General features: G+C 54.1%; 2 protein-coding genes across 6 annotated transcripts in view; one reads left to right on the top strand and one right to left on the bottom strand.

Moving 5' to 3' along the window:
- Positions 1–17482, top strand: part of LOC122366662 (SH3 and multiple ankyrin repeat domains protein 1-like) — a 40532-nt gene extending 23050 nt beyond the window's left edge. For all 3 annotated transcript variants that reach the window (XM_043339157.1, XM_043339158.1, XM_043339159.1), the window contains 7 exons: positions 1186–1319; positions 2803–2948; positions 8008–9020; positions 10614–10736; positions 10964–11040; positions 15990–16097; positions 16400–17482. In XM_043339157.1, the coding sequence (XP_043195092.1) occupies positions 2811–2948; positions 8008–9020; positions 10614–10736; positions 10964–11040; positions 15990–16097; positions 16400–16467 (1527 nt within the window). In that variant the 5' untranslated portion in view covers positions 1186–1319; positions 2803–2810 and the 3' untranslated portion in view covers positions 16468–17482. The remainder of the gene's footprint in view (positions 1–1185; positions 1320–2802; positions 2949–8007; positions 9021–10613; positions 10737–10963; positions 11041–15989; positions 16098–16399) is intronic.
- Positions 17483–18071: 589 nt separating this feature from the next.
- On the bottom strand, positions 18072–21921 carry LOC122366674 (serine/threonine-protein kinase Pak-like). 3 transcript variants are annotated; one of them, XM_043339190.1, is made up of 2 exons: positions 21890–21921; positions 18072–20840 (listed from the first exon to the last, which is right to left on the bottom strand). In XM_043339190.1, the coding sequence occupies exon 2, from the start codon at positions 20824–20826 to the stop codon at positions 19144–19146; it is 1683 nt and encodes a 560-aa protein (XP_043195125.1). In that variant the 5' UTR covers positions 20827–20840; positions 21890–21921; the 3' UTR covers positions 18072–19143. The 3 variants fall into 3 exon arrangements, with proteins under 3 accessions (XP_043195125.1, XP_043195122.1, XP_043195123.1); XM_043339187.1 differs by having other exon boundaries at positions 21862–21911; XM_043339188.1 differs by lacking the exon at positions 21890–21921 and adding an exon at positions 21062–21409.
- Between the last annotated feature and the right edge of the window lie 269 nt (positions 21922–22190).

The raw sequence follows: 22190 nt of genomic DNA, 5'->3' as shown, positions 1-22190 counted from the left end.
TTTGGCCTCCGTCGGCCGGATCCCGTGCCCCGTGACGTCATCAGGCCGGAGGCCCCGCCCCCTTCGTCCGGATCCCGCCGGTGTCCTGTCCGCGCCGCGTTCGTATCCGGCGTGTCTGGAGTTCCGCCGTGGAACCACCACTCTTGGATCCGTGTTGTTTGTGCGTCACGTCAGCCTCTCTGCTCTGTGCCGTCTGTAGTCCTCTCTGTGTATATTTTCCCTGTCCTCTCCAGCTGGCTGGCTGCTCCACACCCCATTTCCCGACCTCTTCATCGCCACTCCGCTCTCTCACGGTTGACCCTCTCCCCCGAGGGTTCCTTGGTGCTTCTCTCAGTAACAGACACCACCTGCTATGTCGTATTGCATAAACCGACACACAGTGGCATTTGCTATGATTTGTTGAACTTATGAACAAAATAAAACAACTCAGCAAAGGGCTCTGCTGCTCACTGATCTAAGATTGGCGAAACTACCCCTTCTATTCTAACTTCATCTGTATGAGATAATAGCACTGAGCTTTATCTTTATTATATTTATCTTATTTTATTATTTTTCAGCTCCAAGGATAAGTTTCTAGCCTATAGATTCAGCCCGTGGCAACACCACGTGAATCGCTCACAGTTTGCGCATATTTACCGCTACGAGAAGTCGAGGTAAACTCGGATTGAACGCCTGTTGCCAATGATATGCAGAAGCCCGCCGGGCAGCCACCCACTGCCCTCGTTATACCGCCGGGTGCCTGATGAGGCCCGGCGGCCGTTCCCAGTAGCGTGTCGCTACGGCAGCCGTCGTCCCGGACTTGGTCGAGCAGCCCTCCCAGTTCACACACTTCTCATTCAGCATCCTGTTGAGGCTCTTTTCTCGGTGCACCATATCACCCCGTGCGTCTGTTGGGTGGGTTGATTTGTTGGTATCCAGGAGTGGTGCATTGCTAGGAGATGTGGTCACGGCCCGGAGACCCAGGGCACACTCGGTCACAGATGGAGACCCCAGGGCCACCACGGTGCCGAATCGGGGACCCAGGGCCCATCCGTTGCGGGACCCAGAACTCAGGGGCTGATGTCAGGGACCGAGAGCCCGCCTGGTGTCGGTGCCAGGCCGGAGACCCCACGCCGTGGGAGCGTCATGGCTGTCTCGCAGTGACGCAGGCGGCCGTTGTGACCCTCTCCCTCTGTGTGGTTTCAGCGCAGCCCGACGCCGGGAGGAGGCGCCCTCCGCGGCCCGCGGACGGTCCTGAGGAGCGACACCGGCCGGTCAGCCACCCCCGGACGGAGCGCAGCGGGCCGGCCGGGCCGACCGGCGAGCGCGGCCCGTCACCGGTCAGTCGGCGGACGGGGAGGACGGGGAGGGAGGGAGAGCGCTGAACCCGGCCGGGAGGCCCGCCGTCCGCCGCCGCCCGCGGCATACCACTCTCCCCCGCCGCCGCCGCCGGTCCGAGGGGTGGGGCGGATCGGAAGGGACGCCGGCAGCGGTGGAGGGCCATGCTAATGGCCCGGACTGCGGTCGCAGGGGAGGGCACCACCAGCTGTTTGCGCCGCGCCGCAGAGGGACACGGCCGGCCGGTTTAAAGACTCAATGGGGTGGCCTTGACATATTTTTAAAGCCCGTTCGCGGAATTGTCCGCCGTTTCGGCATGCGGTCGGAAGCGGGCGTTTGCGCGGAGTGGCGCTGAGTGTTTGTCAGTGAGCGCGTTATCTGAGAGTGGGTGAGCGGACCGGGCGAGTGCGCGGACTCGGGGGTGGCTCAGGGGTTAGAGGGCTGGGTGTCAATGAACTGGCGTCTCTATCAGCTGGGGTGGCCGTAGATATGGTGTGGAGGGGAGCGGGGTCGGTGCTGGTGCACTGTACTGGCGGATGGTGTGTTGTGTCCCTCTCCGTCTCTTGTCTTGCTCTCTCCCTTCACGCCTCTCATTATTTTTTCTCCTTCTGCTGCGCCTATTCTCTCTTCATCTATGCTTTATCTGTTGTACCCATTGCTCTCCCTTGTCCTTTCTCGTGCATGCATGGACATCTTCATTTTGTCGAAACCTCCTTACAGTATAATGCACCCTTGCCTGTTTCGTGAGGCACACCCTTCTCTCTCACATATTGGTCACTGTACTAACGCCCGTACCTCGTGTTACTGTATGCAAATGTGCCGTGGGCTAGGCCCGACTCGTTGCCACAATTCCTTCCCCTGAACGGCACAAGTGTGCTGCACTGCTGTGTATTCCCATTTGTTGTGGTGGGCTCACTTGTCTGTACTCGTTGCGCTTGGGTCACTGCTCTGGCCTTCGTGCGTCATGGGTTCAGGTGTGCTGCTTGCTTTTACGTTTAGCGCACGTTGGTGTAATGTTGGATAAGCTCTTAGTTGCTGGTGCCCCGTTCTGTACCACGCTTGGTACTGACTCCCCCGCCATCTGTAAGTACACTCGGTGGTAGCCCTCTATTACTAACTTCCGGTCCTCACCTCGCAGTGTACTGTCTCCTGTACAGTCTGTCTTAAAAGTACCGCGCAAAGTGGCGGTGGATCCATGCATCAACCCTGACCGAGAAAGGGCCTGTTTTAATCTTAAAGTCACCGACCAATTGACCTAGGGAATGGACAAGGATGTCAATTGCTTCGGTGACCCAAATTTAGCAGGCCCTTGCTCAGTCAGGCTCGATGGATCCACCGTCACTTTGCGCGGTACTTTTAAGACAGACTGTACCTACTTCTCCTGTACTCCGGATCTCTCCTTGTGACCGCCATATTCACCTCTGTATAGTATATGCGTCATGTACGCCGCTGTGTACTGACCCCTGTATTTCTCCTCGTACCCAGGTAGGCCGATGGGCCGGCTGGGCGCGGCGCTCGACAGTCGTCAGGGTCCCCTCGCCACCCAGTCGCCGGCCACCATGACGCCGCGGCCGCCCAAGAAACGCTACCTCATGGAGTACCCGGCCAGGTTCGGGTCGCCTGTGACGGAGGTGAGATACAGAGGGGCACAGACAGGATAGTGTGGTGGGTTGGAGGGCGACGGTGCTGCCAAAGATCAGTAAATATACTGGTCGATTGCTCTCAAGGGCTGTGTCAGGCATCAAGGATATCGTGGGAACTGGGAGCTGGCGTTCATTTTGCGGCAAAAACATGTAATGGAATGAACGGGGACTGAGCACAATTCTGACTGGTCATGATTAAAATTATAACTCGTTAACAGCCATCCAGGATCTCATGATGCAAGGCATAAAGCATCTCTAATTATTATAAAAGTTCAGCCATCAGAGTCGCTCATGCTTGTAGATTTTACCACATGCCGAGATATCTCTTTAACATTAGCACGTGCATTTGGGAAATGGCTTCGGCCCGCCTCGGCTAATGTTGAAGGTATTTGGGAAACGATTCGGCCCTAGGGCTTTTTGATTTTCCCAGACAAAGTTTTACTGAATATTCTGAGCGGAAGAACCAATTTCAAAGAAGATATTTACGGATTGTGTGTTCACTAACAGCAACAGCAAAAGTAAGTGACTGCGTGTTTACATACTTTTGCTGTCAACGTAATTCAACTAAACAAGGTTATCGTTCCAATGCCAATTATGTATTTATTGCTGCAGAACATGGTCGGAATAATAATTATTTCTACATAATGCACGCAAAAAACGAACAATTTAAATGCGTGAAGCATCTTAACGTGCCACAATGAAACATTTGATATTGTTCCAGCTGGGATCCAAGACGCGTCTGATTCAGCGTGCCTACCGGCACTCGGTCCTCCGCACAAAAACCTCGGTGAATAAAACGCATTTTCCCAGCCCCGGTCGGGAATATATATTCCCAACGCCTACCTAAACAGCCTGATGCTGGTGCGTCCCAGCCTCTAAACCCTGATGCAACATGCTCGAATCTGAATGACTTTATTAGAATCTTATGAACAGAATCTTATGAACAGACACTTGGACGATATTGACACTTGTGGACTCACTGTAAAGGACATCGACTCCCTCCTTAGACATTGTCTCAGCAACAACTACATTCGATTTGGTCAAAAATACTTCAAACAGACAGAGGGAGTGGCGATGGGATCCAGGATCGCCCCACCGCTAGCCATTATGTTCATGGACGCAGTAGAATCGATGATACTCACCTCTCCAAATTCAAAGTATCAGCCTATGACGTACATGAGATATATCGACGACATTCTCGGTATTTGGACACACGGACCGGACAAACTAGACGAATACTTCCGATTCCTCAACGACTTTCACCCAGCCCTAAAGTTCACGATAGAGAGGACCGACCAAACTCCAAACAGATGCATACCATACCTTGACACCATGATCAGAGTGAAAGAAGACGGCTCTTACAGCACTGAGCTCTACATCAAACCTATGACAGCCCCCATCATCATTCACTACACGTCAGCACACCCGATGCAATGCAAACGCTCTGTACTACACTCTCAGCTTCTACGCGCCAAACGACTAGGTTCTGATAGACAAGCACAAGAACGGGGCATGGGACTCATGGAATCACTGTTCAGACACAATGGATACCCGAACAGACTCATTCAAAGCACTAAACACAAAATCATGTATCACAGACAAAGATCAAAAAGACGAAACACTAAACAACGAGACACCGACACGACTTTCATATCTCTCCCCTACATAGATGAGACCCTTGCACGACGAGTCAACGGGGTAGTGCGCTCATGTGGCGTACAGGCACGTATCGCGTGGACCAGTGGGAAAACGGTGGCCAAACACATCGTGAGGTCAGCGCTGGAAAGCCCCCCGTGCCCTGCTGGTGCCAAACGCTGTGCCACATGCGAAGCAGGGCTCCCAGGCCGCTGTCACATCAAAAATGCCGTCTACAAAATTACATGTAATCTTTGTGACAATGAAAGTACTATTTACATTGGCGAAACAAAAAGGCGCATCCGTGACAGATTCAATGAACACTTTCGTGACGCTAAGAACAAGGCAAAAAACACCCCTCTTGGGGATCACGTTACCCAAAGACACCCATCATGTACAATCACATCATCGTCATTCAAAATCTCCATTGAAAGAGTGTGTAAAGACGTCGCTGATTTAAAAATATCCGAATCAGTGGAAATAAGGAACCAAAAACCATGTTTGAACACCCAAACTTCATCCTGGCCACTTCTGCAGCGTCCATCGTACACCCCCACATAACTATATTGTACATATCCACTAATTGATTGTGACAACTACTGTCTGATTGTGCCGTTGATTTAGGCTGCGCCAAACAATGAGATGATTCATGCAGATTCTATGTTGTTATTTTGTATATTGTATATTGATCTTGTGTGTTGTATATTGTACATGTATCGTAGATATCATGGACGGCGCATCGTTATTTCGAGAGCCATGTATATATGAAATTATTCTCTCATCAAGGAGCTGATTGAAGCGCTGCACGATTTATTGATTGATGGAATCGAATTTTGTTTGTTTGTGTCGACAATTGTTTCTGTACATTCTGAAGATGGCGCAAGCTGAAATATATCAATGATTTTGTTTAATTATTCAATTTCAACAAAAAAGTGCAAAGAATGAGCATAAGGTTATTTATACATACTTTTCGACTTTATTAGACTCTCGAAACCTTCCACTGGTGGAATGTTTGGCTGGACAGCGTTGAGATACTCTAGGATCATCTCTTCCTTTCCGACCTTGAGCAAACCATACCGGCAAGGAGTGTACTTCTCCAATTGTCGGCCGCTGTCACCGCCAATCCGTATTCGGCAGCCGTCATCTCAGACACAAAACGACCATGCGTTATTTACGAGGGCAGCGGGAGGGCTCTGTCGTCATGCGCCGAATAGAGCCGTTGGCTAACCGGATGCTGATTTACGCTCTTGGCAGGTGATAATAGGGATGAGGGGGATAACTGTGAGATTGGATTGGTCGGATGTGTGAGTGGATATTCGTGAGTTAGTAGGGGATTATGGGAGTGTTGGATATTATCAGAAGAATCGCGATCGTGTGTGTAGACAGGTAGCTCGAGCTCGATCTTCTGTAGATCGATGTAGGATGTCGTCTGTTGGGTCACGGTGCTTTGTATGAAGACAGGACATTTCGGCGAGGCGGACGCGCCACTTGGCTAAAAGCGTCGATGTTACCTACTTATGCGCAAAAAGTAGGCTGGTCTTTCGTATAATTAGTAATATTTGTATCGTCATTTGCCTATGAGTGATGTTTTGATGAATTTATTAGCTAATTATGCACCACGCACCGGTTATCCCCGATCAAAGTACGTCTTGGTAACAAACTATTGCCCTACTGCGTCCGGGATGCGCCGCATACGCCACAGCTCAATTTATCCATCCTTAACATAATTCTGCACGGTGCATTGAACAATCCAGATGCGGCGATATTTACACATCAGCGCGCGCCAACCAGCCGAGCGGCGGGGGTTGTACCGTGCGCACCGCACCTGCGTCGGCGTCGATGGGGAGGGAGGGGAGGGGAGGTCAGGTACCGTCGGCCCCGACAGCAGCCCGCAGTGAGCTGCTGTAACCGGCGGTGGTCGGTTGAGCCTCCTCTGGTTCTCTCTTAGTGCGGAGGTGGGAGGACTTGTCTGAAGAACAACTTGGAGTTGTCGGAGGAAAACAACACACGAACAGACTAGATTGTCAGTTTGTATCAGAGCTGTCATGGGCCTGTCGTGAGCTGTGACTTGTTGTTTGGTGCTCGTATATTTCCTTATATATTTTCCTTATTTGTATTAGTTCCTTCATTCGTTTGTTTTGTGTGACTATGGCGCCGACTTTCTATCCTTATTTGTGGTTTTGCTCGAGTACAGTGACCTTTTAGAGCTACGACGGTAGAGACCGGCAGCACATTCCCGAACTGTTTGCAGCGTGATTTGCGGCGTTTGCTGCTGCTTAATCCTGTTCACTCATTAATGATCATCATTAATCTATGTTTCGAGGGATTAACAATCGACACTCTTCATACATTCTCTATTGTGCGTCATTCGTCTTTTGTGATTACGCTGGTTTGGCGTATGTTCCTCCTGCTGTCGCTGTCTCAGTGCCGCGCGAAAAGAACCGGCATGTGTCGCGTTGTTTTTGATCGGTGCCCTTTGTCCGCTGCCGGTGGCCGGCGCTCGGTGTTGGGGCGCTCGGTGGTGTCACCCGGTGTCGGTGCAGCGCCCGTACAGCTGGCGGGCCTCCCGTCTGACTACCTTGGTTCACAATGCCGCCCGGCGACACCGTGTTGCAATCGGTGGGCGATAGGAACTGACAGGGTGATAACCAACGGACGTTACTTCGTTAACGGCTTATAAAAGTGTCGATTTTTCATCTGACGGACGGACAGTCGCATTTTGTGTCTAGTAGGCTCTTTGTTGGAGAAGATAATATGGCGTGAGGTGAATCTCAATCCGTCACTGCAAATGATTTAACACCAAATAAGGCGGTAAGACGAACCGGTATGCCAGAACAGTGATGTGGTCATTCCATCTCCACCAACACTGGTCATAGCTCTCGGTGATACACTATAGCGCCCTGACGGCGGCGCGGCGCTCTTGTCTCGCCCGAGCGGCCGCCCCGGATTAGATAATTTCGTGCCGCCCAACTGGACTCGCGGCACGGGCTCGTTTGCAGGCTGCGAACTCTCCGACCATGTCGAGAATGTCAGTCGGCAGACTGGCTGGGTCATGGCCGTCCAGTCGTGACTTCGGCGAGAAACTGGAGTTGGTCGGCTGGCGCAGCGGAAAGCCCGGGGTGGCGTGGCTGAGGGGTGGGTAGGGGATGCCATTCGGGGCTTGTATGGAAATGAGGGGGTTGGGATGGGACGAAGACCGTTTTATTGCGGTTGGATAACTAGCCAGTGTTTGTAAGCGATATGCTGGTAATTGCTGGAACTTGCTGTGGGAGTTGTTTGATTTGCGAGTAACGAGTTGTGTCATGGTCCTTGCACTGGATGTTTTTGTTTATATTCGTGTCCATATCGGGATTTTCCCAGTGTAAATGATTTAGTCTCGAGGCCCACTCTGACGACTCCCTCTGCCCGGCAGATGTCTCGTCCTCCGACGGACCGGACGGGTCCGGCGGTGTCGGCGGCGCCCGGCCCGCCGCCGCAGCCGGCCCCTCCGTCGGCCCACCACCACTCCGCTCCAGCGGCGCACCCTCCGCACCACCCGGCCCACCTGGCTCCCAGAGCGCCGCTGGGCACCGCCAACGGCAGCGTCAACGGCGGCCCCAAGCGGCGCCTCTCGGATGACGCACAGCCGCTGAACCTGACGTTAGCAGCCACCACGGCGGCGCCGGCGCCCTCGCAGATCTCCGCTCCGCCCCCGGTACAGGTGTCGGCGCCGGCGACCACCGGGCGCGGCTCGACCCGGCCGCCGCCGGCGCCCCTGCCGTCCGATCCCGAGACGGAGGTCCAGTTCTCGAGCCTGATGGACAGGGTGGTGGAGGGCATGCTGCCGCCGCGCGACCCCGCCGAGACGGAGCGGCAGGGCGACCCGCTGCGGCTGTGGTTCACCAACGAGTTCGACTCGCGGCAGCAGCCGGCCGGCCGGGCGCCGCCGCCGCCGCCGCCGAAAGTCTCCAACACAGTGACTGTCCAGAGTGTGACCAGTGTGCCGACCGCGCTGGTCGGTGGACCGCAGAAAACGCCGACCAAGCCGCCACCGCCCCCGACGGACACGCGGCATTACGCTCAGGACATGGCGATGGACATGAGTAAGCCGGCGCGCTCACCGGTCGCTCCAGGTAGGTGCCGGCCGGGCCCGGTGGAGCAGCGACTCGGTGACACGGCCGCCGCCTCTGCCACCGTGCACGCGGCCGCGGAACGCACCGGCACCGAGCGGCCAGATGGAGACGGCGTGGAGGTGAAAATCGGCATGTCGGAGGCCATCAATCGGGTGATTGACAGTGTGTACCGGCGCGATCAGGCGACGGCAGAGCGCAGGAGCCCCGTCCTGGGGCAGTCTCAGCAGTCGGCTGCAGAGGAGAGACTCGCAGCTCAGTCGCCGGCGCGAGAGAGCAACAGGGAACGGGCAGAGCGTGGAGTCCCGGCGGACAGGTGAGTGGGGAGAGAGAGTGGGAGGGAGGGGTGAGCGCAGGGTTTGTTAGGTAATGGTTGTCGGATGGGGTCAGTGGGGTCGTCAGAAGCGTAGTTGGTTGCTGCTTTGCAGCGAATGCATGACGATGCACATATTGGCAGTTGTAATTGGTCGGTGTTCATAAAACCATTGTCACGAAAAGTCACACAACGGTGGCGCCGAATCACTGACACTTAACACCGAATAGCAATGTCGCTTGCAGACTTGTCGCTAACCTTTGCCTAACACTTTTCTGTTTAAGTGTAGGAAACATTTCCAGTGTAGATATTTTCCCCACAAATTCACCCTGTGTCTACCAATCAGAGAGGATGAGCTATTAGCATAGCTCCAAACCGTGGTGACGTGTATCGCCGCCCGGACTCTCAGCTGCTCCAGAAGCATCTGATCCGACTACTGCGCTGAGCTGTAGCCCTACCGGCCGTTATTTCTGGGTCACTTCCAGCCGCCTGTCTGCTTCCCCCCTCCCCGGGCACGAGTTCGTGACCCGTGGCGTTGACCCGTGCCGTGACTAACGCGAGTCTCCTCCGAGAGCAGTGCCCTGTCCTTCCGGCCGGCTTAGAAATGGCCGCTTCCCGTCCACCGCGAGTGCGTTGAACTTCCTGGGAGCTGAGAAACACACTTGACTCTTGATTTATTTTGTCAGGACAGGGTGTAGGAGACAGGAGTCATATGGATCCTCTTCTTTAGCGTTGCTGGGCAGTTGCCGGCTATATCAGTTTCCATGACAACTGAACTCGAGGAAATTAGTGGAAACGTCGGATAAGCTACTTAGACGTTATTTCACGGGAAATAACCGACATTTTAGAAACAAGAACTTCTTGTGATTGAACGTCAATGCGCTACGTCAACTCCCTAAAAGCAATATTAGCTTCTAGCGCTGCTACGTCGAACTACGTCTTTGTGACATTATTGTGGTATTCTTAGACTCACCGATGTGTGTTATTTTCCTGTGGATGCTCCATCTGTGTTCACAATCTGCCATAGTATTTATCGACGCTATTGTCTTTCATGGTTTGTACTTCCGTTCCGAGACCATTTCCACGATTTCCCACATGTTTGTTTGATGTTTCCTCACTTTCCTGCATTTGTTCTTTGTCAACTCGCTGTAACTCCAGTTTGTTTGCCAATCAGTCGACTAGAAAGTCATAACTCCAAGCGTCACGATGTTATCAGCCGGGCTACGTGGTTCGCAATCTGCCGCGTGGACCATGCCCGGCCTCCGCCCCCTCAGCTGACCCGTTTAGCCTCCCAGCCAGCCTAGCATCAGCGGTCTTGCTATGTCTCTCTCTGGTAAAACACTCGGCACAATCTCTTTTAACTATCTCCTCCATCAGAGTCGGTATACATAATACATGTGCGGTATGCATAGTACACTTCCTAATAACTGTGTTTTCACCTTTATCCTGACCGGTAGGTACTGCTGAGTGTGAACTGTGTCTCCTGTGTGACTCTGCAATCTACATATTCCCCCTTTGCACACATACTCCCTGTTTGTGTCTATTACACTCTCCGTATAACCCCGCCTCTAACCACTCGTCGTCCCCCGTTCACAGGAGCTCGGCGCCGGTCCCCTCCGCTCCTCTCGACGGTGACAACTCAGAGAGGCCACGCTCGGCCGGCCCCACCATCGGGGGCGGGCCGGCAGACCCCACCGCCAGCCCCGCAGCGCTCAATCCGTAAGTCGGCCGGGCTGATAGCGACGAGCGAGCTGTTTGGGAAATGAATCTGTGTTTGGTCTGTTTTGTTTAACTGGTTAGATACGGGTATGTTTGCATTTTCGTCATTTTTAATGTTTTGATTACTTTTATGTGAGCTGCACGCTCGGCACAAGGTCGGTTTTGCTTTGTTTTGGTTGTCCAGTCCCTCGTATTTTAGTCGATAACACCGTTTTTCTTGCTTCCAGTGGTTCCAAGATCGGAGGCGTGGCGTCGCCTTTGAGAAAGGGCAAAAAGCGCTGTCTGCCAGTCGACATAAACTCAGGTATTGAAGAGACCAACCCGCTGGTCGGGGGTGACCTTTGCGATTACATAGCTCAGCATTTTTAGTTTCGAATTCAGTTTGGTAGAGCTGCAAATAGCTAAACGGGCGTAAATTTTATGTTATTACGGAGCGAGCGAAGCGAGCGTAGTCTTTCCTTAGATTAACGGAAATTTCTGAGTATGAGCGGCCGGCCGGCCGGCCGGCCGGCCGTGGTCACGCTTTTGCGAGGCTTATATCTCAGCAACCACTTGACCGATTTACATGCGGTAATTTTTGTAGGGTAGCTTCATTCCTTCTACCAAGTATTGGACTATTCCCGATGCATGTGGGTGACCCCTTATGCACGTGCCACGTGCAAAACGAAGAGGTGTCACTTTTGTAATTGTTGCAATATCTCGGTAACTACTTGGCCGATTGCGCTGAAAGTTGGCATGTAGGTAGGCACCCACTAGGCAATACATATCCATGTGCCAGAGTTGGGGTGCTGCTGCACGTGCGCACGTGCAGGGGTCGATTCCAGATCTCGAGAACGGCTGGACCGATGGCGCTCAAATTTGGCACATGGTTAGGGACCAGTTCGTAGGGTGCCGTGCACAAGTCAGTTGGGACCCATTTTGCACGTGCGCACGTGCAGGGTGCCGCTTCCAGATCTCGAGAACGAGGGCAGTTCTCGAGGGCAGTTCTCGAGGAACGAGGGCAGATCTCGAGAACGAGAACGAGGTCCACGAGGGCAGAGATCCTACGATACGCCGAGGAACAAAAGGTAGATGTCCTCTGCCTCCAAGAAACCAACCTCCGACAGGGACAGGAGACCCCGAAGTTCGAGGGATGGGAGGTGGCGGCGCGGGCTGACAGAAGACAGCATCGAGGAACGCACGCCGGAGAATCCCATGGATACGGAGGTGTCCTGACCCTGGTCCGTAGAGGATGCGGCTTCGGCTTCGAACCGATAGCGTACGACGTACGAGACAGAAACTCCGACGCAGTCATGATAGATATCCAATCAACGACACGAACTGTAAGGCTGCTAAACGCGTACATAGCCACAGTAAAACCAAGTAACGAAGACACGAGAAGGGACGAGTTCAACCCGGACAGCCTCCCGCAGGGAAGAAACGTTATCATCGCAGCGGACATGAACGCACACCACGAACTCTGGGACTCCAACCGTGCGAGAGACCCCAGAGGGGGCAGGATCGCCGAGTGGATGGACCAACATGACATGTGTGTGCTCAACTCCGGAGCTCCGACGAGACATGATGCGAGCGGTAGAGGCACCACACCAGACGTCACAATCTGCCATGCCGCCCTGAGCGGCGGGATCGAGTGGTGTATCGGGGAAGACCTGGCGTCGGACCACCGCCCGCTACACATCAAGGTGGAAATGCAAGTCAAGACGCCGCCCCCAGCAAAGAGGAGAGCGAGACTGTGCCTGCGGAAAGCAAACTGGACACTGTACCGAACACTGACCGACCACAAATTCAAGCACAAGCTACGCCGCATGACATCGACCGAGGCAGCGACAAGAAAACTCACTAGAATCATGGTCCAAGCGGCAGAGAAAGCCATCCCTCGCGTGCCACCCCGGAGAAACGCGAAAGCATGGTGGTGTGAAGAAGCCGAAGAAGCCGTGCAGCAAAGAAGGGAAGCCCGAGACGCCCTGAGGAGAGACCCTGGAAACGAAGATCTGATGGCACAATGCACTGAGAAAACCGCACAAGCGAAACAAGTTGTAAAACGTGCAAAGCTGAACGCATGGGCCCGCGAATGCGAGAAGATGGACGCGGCGACAGACAACTCGCACCTCTACTCCACAATCAAGGCGATGGATGGACGCGGGAAGAAGCAGGGATCGACAGCTATCCTGAAAGTGCACAGAAGATCTGCAAAAAACAGCGAAGGAAAAAGCAGATGTCATGGCTAAACACTATGCCCAAGTCAGCCAATCACAATACTCAGCCTCAAACCAGGAACTCAGAGACCACCAGAAGGCCAGACGACAGGCGGTGAACAAGGCGGTAGCCCAACCATGCAAGCAACACCCAAACTGCCGGGGCAAAGTCTGCCGTCCCTACAGCCTGACGGAGCTGGAAGTGGCCCTGTCTCACATGAAAACAGGTGCCCCCGGCCCGGACGGAGTGATGCCACAGATGCTGAAGGAACTCAGCACGGCGGGCAGGAAGACGCTCCTCAGAGTGCTGAACAAGAGTCTCGCATCGGGAGAGGTGCCCACCGCCTGGCGCAGAGCCAAGATCATACCGATTCACAAGAACGGGAAACCCCCGGAACAGCCGTCGTCGTACCGCCCCATCAGCCTCACCAGCTGCATCTGTAAACTGGCCGAACGCCTCCTCCAGGGACGACTGGCGTACCTGCTCGAAGCGAATGGCACCCTCGTCCCAGAACAGGCGGGCTTCAGATCCGGCCGGTGCACAGAGGAGCAGATCGCTCGACTCGGCCAAGATATTATGGATGCCATGGAAGCGAAGCCCACCAAGAGAACAGTCCTGGTGGCTGTAGACATGACTGCCGCGTACGACCGTGTCAACAAAACCAGTCTGCTCTACAAGATGACGGACATGGATGTTCCACCATGTATGATGAGGTGGATCAGGAACTTCCTGGCAGATCGAAGAGCCAGAGTGGCATGGGACGAGACGGCATCCGCAGAGGTGAAGATGCGGGAGGGCCTGCCGCAGGGAGGAGTGATCTCACCGCTCCTGTGGCTCTGCTACATCAACGACCTGGCACCAGTGCTGCGGCGGCACGACGTGCAGATCGGCATGTACGCAGACGACCTGATCATCTACGCCAGTGACAGCAGCGTCCCCACAGCCCAGGCCAAGGTGCAGGCGGCAATGGACGAAGTAGAGGAATGGGCCTACGCCTGGAACATGATAATCAGCGCCACCAAAACCAAGACAATCTTATTCACCTCCAACGTACACGAAGTAAACTCAAAGAAAAAGGTGGACATCTGTCTGGGGGACACGATCATACAGCAAACCAGCGAAGTCACAGTGCTGGGAGTCGTCTTCGATACCCAACTGTCTTTCACCCAACATGTACAGCAGCTGAAGGGCAAACTGGCAAAGCGACTGCAAGTCACCAAGGCCCTGGCGGGAACCACGTGGGGTTGCAGCTCAGTAACCCTGCGAAGGATGTACTGCCAGTTCATCCAACCCGTAGCGCTGTATGGAAGCGCGGCGTACATGTCGCTGAGCCGGAAGACGAACAGGGAGAAGATGGACCAGGTCGCGGCCGCCGGAGCCCGAATCATCACGGGCTGCCCAGCCGGCACGAGGACGAGGGTGGTGATGGCGGAGGCCAACATCCGGAGCATCTCTTCTCTGGCTGAAGAACAAGGCGCGATCCTGCGAGAGAGGGTCATCCGTCTCCCTGACAGCGTCCCGGCCCGACAGACGGTCACCAGGAAGATGAGGAAGCGGCTCGTGAACCGGCAGACCTGGCGCGAAGAAGCGACCAAGATCGCGAAGGAAGCGCTGCTAGAGGAGACGGAGAGGGAGACAATGTCCCTGCCACCGCGCCCCCCGTGGCTGTCGATGGGGAAAGGAAGGATCAGCTTCCACACGGAATCTGGTGACACCACCTCCAGACATGATCCACCGGAAAGAAGGCGAGCGGCAGCAGAGCGCGTCCTGGAATCCCTGCCGCCCACGGACTCAACCTACTACACTGACGGTTCCACGGAGAAGGGGTTTGGAGTTGGCGGAGGGGGAGTTGTCCGCATCGAGCAAGACCGAGGCAACGCGACCTGGAGCGTACCGGCCGGCAAGTGGTCAAGCTCGTACCGGGCCGAGCAAGTGGCTTTCCTGGCAGCTGTGAGGGACGCAGCGGGAGCTCCAAAGGAAGTCAAGACGACCCGCCTGTGCACCGACTCACTCTCACTGGTAACCTTCCTCAAACAGGGTACCAGAGGGCCCGCCCCAGAAACCTTTACCGAGATATGGACAGGCCTGAACCATCTCAGTCGCAGAAATATGAACGTGCAAATCGTCTGGATCCCTGGCCACGCAGACATCGCGGGAAACGAGCAGGCAGACCAGGCTGCAAACACCGGAAGGACCCTCCCTCAAGAAACGGCCAAGATCGACCTCCCGTCGGCGAAAGTGGCCATCCGTGGTGTGTGCTGGAAGAAATGGTCTGGCACGTACCACACCACCGTGCCCCCGGAGCACACACACCGGAGAGCGACGGACGGGCGCTGCCTGAAGTATGAGAGTGAATGGGCCAGACGGGACCAGGTTCTGCTCCATCAGCTGCGAGCGAACCGCTGTCCACTGCTCCAAGCCACACTAGCCAGATGGAACAGGCCGGACACCGACGGCCTGTGTCCCGAGTGTGGCGTGCCGGAGGACACGGAACACGTGGTCTGTGAATGCCCGAAATACCAGGCGGCGCGGTCTGCGCTCCTCGGCCACACCCCGACACTGACGGTGCTACAAGAGGACCCGGACGCGGTGCTGAGGTTCTTCAGGAGGACTGGCCTCCTGCCGGAGGCCCGATGATCGGCCCGCCGGAATCGCCGGACAACAGAAGAAGAAGAAGATCTCGAGAACGGGTGGGCCGATTGTGCTCAAATTTGGCACATCGCTAGAGACCGGTTAGTAGGGTGCCGCGCACAACTCATTTGGAGGTACCCCCTCGCAATTTCGCACGTGCAAGGCTCACCCTCTCGCTCGCTCCGTTAGTCGCCCCAAAAGGCGTTATACTGGTAATACAAAATGTATACGTACGATGTTCATTCCCATATCAGCAATATTGTGGCATGTGTTTCGGGCACATTTAGGGCTGCGCTCTCCGAATATCCCATAATAAGTGGGAGCTCAGTCTTTTTGTTGTCGGTTGTGATCCACCGTGATAGCCTAACCAATTGTTTCGTTATTAGCGTATTAGAGCTGACTAACGATTTGCCACTGATGTTCCAGCCGAGACGCCGCCGGAGACCGAGTCACCGCTCGGTAAGGACGCAGCGGCGGCCCGGAAACGGAAAGTCGGTAAAGACGATATAGTGCGCATACAAAAAGACGACGTAGGTGAGTCAAATGAACGTTTAATCACTAATTAAGATGATTTATTCTACAAAGCGGGTGGTATGATATCTGGTCCCTGTGAGAGGTGATTGGGATGATATGTCAGGCCGACCAACAACAATCCTCGCGTACAACAGTCACTGATGGCCGATGATCCAACCCTTCTTTTAATGCTGAGGTTCATAGCCCGTATCTTTTTTAGGCTCGATTATCGGCTTTTCTTGTCGACTGACAAGAACATTAATTCTGTGAAATATTCGCTGAAATGTTTCAGATGGTAATGCCTGTTTTGCTCCGTTCCTCAGATTCTAATGGCTCCGACTCACCCAGTCGGAGTCGAGATCCGCCCAAACCGCCGATGTCGGGCCAGTGACCGGCGACCGGCGGCAACTAGCGCCACCTGTGGACGGTGGCGCCAACCAGAACTGAACTGCAGACGCGGGTACAAATATAGAGGGCGGGTGTGGCGGCGGGCGCTGGGGGTCGCTGGCTGATGACAGCGACTTTCCCAGCTCAGCTCAGCCCAGCCCTCATCCCTCTCCGGTGTGCGCGTGCGTGTGCGTGTGCAGTTATTTATTGAACACGCGTTGACAAACTGTTAGTTACCGAGTTTTCATCTGAGCTTCGTCAGCTTCGTGTCTTGCCGGGGTCGAGGATCTACCGTATGTGATGGGCTCTATTCAACCGCTGCGACCATTCTTGTCGTGGATGCCAAGTTTGCGACGCCTCCTCGCAAGATGAAGTGTCTTTTGCTCATTTTACTTCAAACGACGTTTTGGTAGGTTTTTAGCTGTGTTGCGTTTACTGTCTTCGATGTTTTGAACCGTTTTGCTTCTTGGCAGTGAATCTACCAATCTTGCCCCGTTGCCACGTGAATAAGCCACCAATCATGACAGCTGAACCTGATTCCGTGTCCCGTACGAGTCCTCGGCCCTGGCGGTTGACAGAGGGATCTTCAAGTTACACTATGTCGCATCGACACTTCATATGCAATCGATGTGTTCACTGTGACCTGTCTGGCTGTCTTGCTGCGATCGCGTGTGAATTGAGAGCGAAACCCATCCCTTCCCACCAGCGCCGACTGCTCTCTGTGCTCTACCCAACTTCTCCCCCACTCTCTCTGACTGCTCTGCCTTCCAAAGCGAATGGCGTGCGCAGTTGACACACAGTTGAGGGTACAGCACGTGAGCTAATGTATATGGGTACGGCGGGCGCGCGCTCGTGCGGAGTGGGGGCCGTTGTGCAGTTATCTCAAGAGTCCCGGCGAGGTCCGGACCCGTGTGCGAACGTATGGTATGCTATGGCCGTGCGGGATATGAGTAGATATCTTCAAAATGTGTGTTTTATGTAATGTTACTGCCTGTTTTGGAAATAAACAAATCAGTGCATATCATCTTTACATGTAGAAGTCCTAATAATCAATCTGATTAAGGAATTCGAAGTCGAGCGAGCTCACCTAGTTACGTTAAGTAGAGAACGGATTGCGAGGCCGGTGAACAAAAGCCTATAAATCCTGGGCACACTTCCTTTATGTCTCATGAGTTCATGACTCAACTCAAACTCCTGGGAATGAGCCGCGTGAATGAGTCACTCCCCGCACGCCGCTGGGCGCAGTTTTGAGCCACGTTGCAGTGTTCATTCCGTCACGATCTCCAACTCGTGTTTCACATTCTCCCCACCAGACACCATTTCTCAGGCTGGTTGACCGGTACGGGCGCGGCGGCGGTGCGAACAGACCATCGCTCCGCCCGTCAGCTGTCGTCCCGACCCGCCGCTGATACCGAGACTACATGCTGACTCGGACGTCCGACTCGGAGGCGGTCTAGTTACCGGGGGGGGGGGGGGGGGATCTGACCAGCGGACGTGACCGAGGGGCAGCAGACAGGACGTCCCACCGACCTCCGCGCGGCTGTGAGACGTGTGGGCAACCCTATCGTCGCGTGAAAACCCTGTGCACTGCAGACGACAAAGAACGTAAAGGTTTTTCGGTGTTTATTCAAAAACAAAGGGTTCTGTCAAAATATGACGTACACTCATTCGAATAAATTCAGTATAAGACGTTTTATTGTCCCTATTTGTCAGTGCCGGCGGCGGAAAACAAATCAATCAACACAATTGGCAAGAACATGCTACTACTGAGAAGCTATTTAGTAAAGGATATGGTTATCACGAAATCTTCTTATAGCAGCTGAAGATTGCCAATACGATTAACATGCGTGAGGCGGTCCCGGCCGCCCTCATCTATGTTAGGCTGGTCGTCCCCGCGCGTAGGCTGCCTAACTCAACTAGATAGCTACAAAACGACACGAGTGCTGCGCGCTGCTGCTGCCCCGCTAAAAGACGCTAGCGGCCTAGACCATGAGACGCTGAGATTCGATGTCGCTGCGCGCAGGCCGATCGCTCTCTCCTTCCCTCTTTCCCTCGTCAGTCTCCGGACCCAAGAAGCGCTGCCACTGAACACTTTCCGACAGAGTTGCACGTTGGATAGGCGCTGAGAGACGCGGCGCGGACAACTGAGGACCGAGAGGCGACTGCCTGTGTGACGGACCCGCCTAGCAAGCTGTGTCTGTTGTACACGTCAGACACTGTATCAGCGCCTCTGCTCTATACAGTATACAGTACGCATTTGTCGGACACTGGATACAGTGTGTAAGTCTGTCTCTACTCTCTGGAGACTGCACGCCGCCTGGAGGTTACGTCTGCGAACAGACAGACAACTCTGCCTACAGACAGACAGACTGGAGACAGCGCCGAACGCGCTCGGACGCAGCCGGCGGCGAGAGGCCACAACAATGTGACATGTCTCAGAACTCCCGTGTGTCGGGATTGCTCCCACTGACGGCAGTCATCGGAGAGGCGGCCGCGGCGACCGCTGAGGTCACCGAGGGTTACCACGGGTTACCGAGGGTCATGGCTCGTCCCCGAGGGTCCCCACGGGTCACTGAGAGCCTCTGCTTGCCACCACGGGTCACCAGAGGTCACCGAAGGTATCCACAGGTCACCGAGGGTCACGGCTGGCCACCAAAGGTCGCCGTTCGTCACCGGCCGGCTAGTGACCGCGGATGGCCTCCCGGGCCGCCAGTATGAGCGGGTGCAGACTGGCCAGCGGTCGACACGTCTTCATAAACGGATGTTTGAGGAGCTCGGCCGCTGTCGGCCGCTTGTCGACGTCCACCTCCAGACAGAGGTCAAGGAACGCCTGGAACTGGGCAGATAGTTTGTCCCGCTCCTTGATCTCCGGCCGCCCGTTGGTGGCGATCAGATAGAGCGCCCGGAGCGGGTTCTCGTTCAGATAGGGCGGCTCTCCCTCTATCATCTCAATGGCCATGATACCCAGGGACCAGACGTCCACCTTGGGCCCGTACTGTTTGCGGGTGACCACCTCCGGCGCCATCCAGTAGGGCGTACCCACCATAGTCGTCCTCTTGGTCTGTTCAGGCGAGATCTGAGCGCAGAACCCGAAGTCTGTCAGCTTCACCGAACCGTCCATACCGAGCAGAATGTTGTCTGATTTGATATCCCGATGGATGACGTGGTTGACATGCAGGAACTGCAGCGCCTGGAGTACCTCGCGACACACAGCCGCGATCTGACCCTCGTCCATGCACGTTTCGGTCACCACATCAGTCAGCGAGCCGCCGGGAAGGTACTCCATCACCACCCAGAGCTCCTCACCCACCAGGAAACTGTCCAGATAGTTCACCACGTTCGGGTGCTTGTTCTCCCGCATGACGACAATCTCGTTGATGATGAGCTCCTTCTTGGGCTGCTGGGAGAGGTTCATCTGTTTGATGGCCACCTCGCAGCCGGTGGCTGTCTCGATAGCTGTGTACACCGTGCCGGACGCACCCTGACCGATCTTCTCCATCTTGGTGTACTTGCGGTGCGGATCTCCGACAGTGACGATGCAGCGCAGACGGTCCAGGATTTCCTCGTCGGTCATTTTGCTCTTGGCGCGGCTGCGCGCCGGTGTAGACGGCGCCGCGGTCGGGTTCTTGTTGGTGTCGAGCGGCGCGCCGTTGGTGGGCGGTGTCGGCGGCGGCGGCAGCGTGGGCTCGTCATCCAGCGGCCGAGTGTAGATGGATTTGGTGCGCTCGGGCCGGGCGGCCACCGGCGGCGGCGGCGGGGACGCCTCCTCGGGCTCGTCGTCCTCCTCGTCGGCCACCTCTGCCGAGGCCGTGTCCGGCGTGCTGGCCGTGGCCGTCGAGGCCGACGACGTGTGTCGCGAGCCGGGCAGCGCCGCGCCGGCCGTGCTGCCCGGCTGAGAGCCGATGCTGGGCCGCGGAGAGCGCGTCGGCGACGCCCAGCTGCCGTGACTGTGGTCGGCCGACTTGGGCACCATGTACTTGGGGTGCTCCTTGTCCTTGTTGGAGGCGTCGTAGTAGTTGAGCACGTCGATGACCGCCTGCGGGTTCTTCTTCTGCTCCTGGATGCTGATGTTGGAGCTGCTCAGTAGCGACACCCACGCCTCAGGCATGCCGCTGAACTCGCCGGTGGTTGGGTCGAAGCCGACGTGCACAGTGTGCTCGAAATTCGTCGGATAGGATATGGCCGGCTTGTCAAAGTGTTTCTTGGTGACCTTGGCTTTGAGGCGGCGCTTTCGCTCGTCGTCGGGCTCCTTGGGCAGTGGCCGGGAGAGCTGGCCGGCCAGGAGGTCGGCGGGCGCGCGGTCACCGCCGCCCGACCGCACACTGGCCATCCGCACCGGAGGCGCCGGGGGCTTGTCCTCCATGGCTGCAGTCTGCTCTGTAACAGTGAGAAGGCTGTCAGAGGACATAGACAAATTAAAGGGTGATGCGCTGTTACCTACACAAAAAATGAATGACAATAAATCTGATAGCAATCATTTTTAAAAGCTTAAAGATTGAAAGTCAGGAGAACTAACAAGTTCAAATTGCAATGAGTTGCCTCTTGGATCTGCTAATTTTTCCAAGGTTGTAAAAATATACAGAATAAATCAATTTTACCTAGCTATGTAGATGCAGCCTGAATAAACTAGCAAAAAATTAACCTAATACCCATCTTCATTCAAATTTTGGCCACAGCAGACTGTCTGCATCATGGTTCAACTTCAAGCCAATGAGGCATTGATATATTCAAAAGATGCTAAGACTTTTTAGTTTTTATCAATTTAGCTTGAATGATGAAATGGATGGAAATTGGAATGACATAGCTGAATCCCACAGTAAGCAGGACTTGATGTGAAGAATTGACCGCTAGCTACACTCTGATCTCGCTGTTCCCAATAATGAGAGCATTCATGATTCAGATGAGTGATGTCAGGGTTCAGTGTACATGGACAGGGTTCAAAAGCAGGCATGGACTGCCCCACCCAAATTACTTTGACTGACTGCAGGTGCTCCCAAAAGCATATGACCATCACATCAGAGTTACCACAATATTGATAATTGAACACAGGAGCATCCGAGCCAGTAGTGAGTGACACATTTCCGCTCTCAACACAACACCAACACCTGGAGTCCTGATGCACTACAAACTGAGCTATACAAAATAACTAAATTTTAACTCAAAATAAACCAAAAACTTTGGTTCAGATCAAGAATTGTTCGGTGCAATGGTATGATTTTAGACATTATTGAAAGCAAAAGATACCAGCATTTTTAATCTCAAAATATAGCTCACATATACATAACCGCATAACATAGAGGGCTCATAAAGTTCAATCAAGCTGCATTGTATCCAATGAAAAGAATGTTTCCTTCCTAAATCGGCGAAATTAAATAAAAAAGCGTAAAAGACCCCCTACCTTCTCCTCCTAACACAAAATAACTCACGGATTCATGAATGTCAAATTCAGGGAATGAACGTTTCTTGAGAGAAGATAGGGAAAATGGAGATAATTTTGTTAAAGTGAAACAGAATCATGAATGAAGGTTTACTATGTTATTTTTCATAAACAGTATCATTTTTTCATTCATCATCATTCCAACTAGTGGTTAGAATTCTTTTTGATTTTTAGTGCTTTGAAATGCTTAAGAACATTTCTGACTTGAATTGAAGCAATAAGTTTTTAGTGAAACATCTCTAGATGTCTGAGATTATCTGAAAAAGTCGCTAAATTGCTTGCAATTTTGT

Source organism: Amphibalanus amphitrite, unplaced genomic scaffold (assembly GCF_019059575.1).
Source record: "Amphibalanus amphitrite isolate SeventyFive unplaced genomic scaffold, NRLGWU_Aamphi_draft 000822F_arrow, whole genome shotgun sequence".
In the NCBI taxonomy this organism is placed as follows: Eukaryota; Metazoa; Arthropoda; class Thecostraca; order Balanomorpha; family Balanidae; genus Amphibalanus; species Amphibalanus amphitrite.
This window is presented reverse-complemented; position numbering and strand designations above follow the sequence as displayed.

Coding starts and splice junctions, on each gene's coding strand:
- LOC122366674 (XM_043339190.1), bottom strand. CDS start 20,826: ATGGAGGACAAGCCCCCGGCGCCTCCGGTGCGGATGGCCAGTGTGCGG.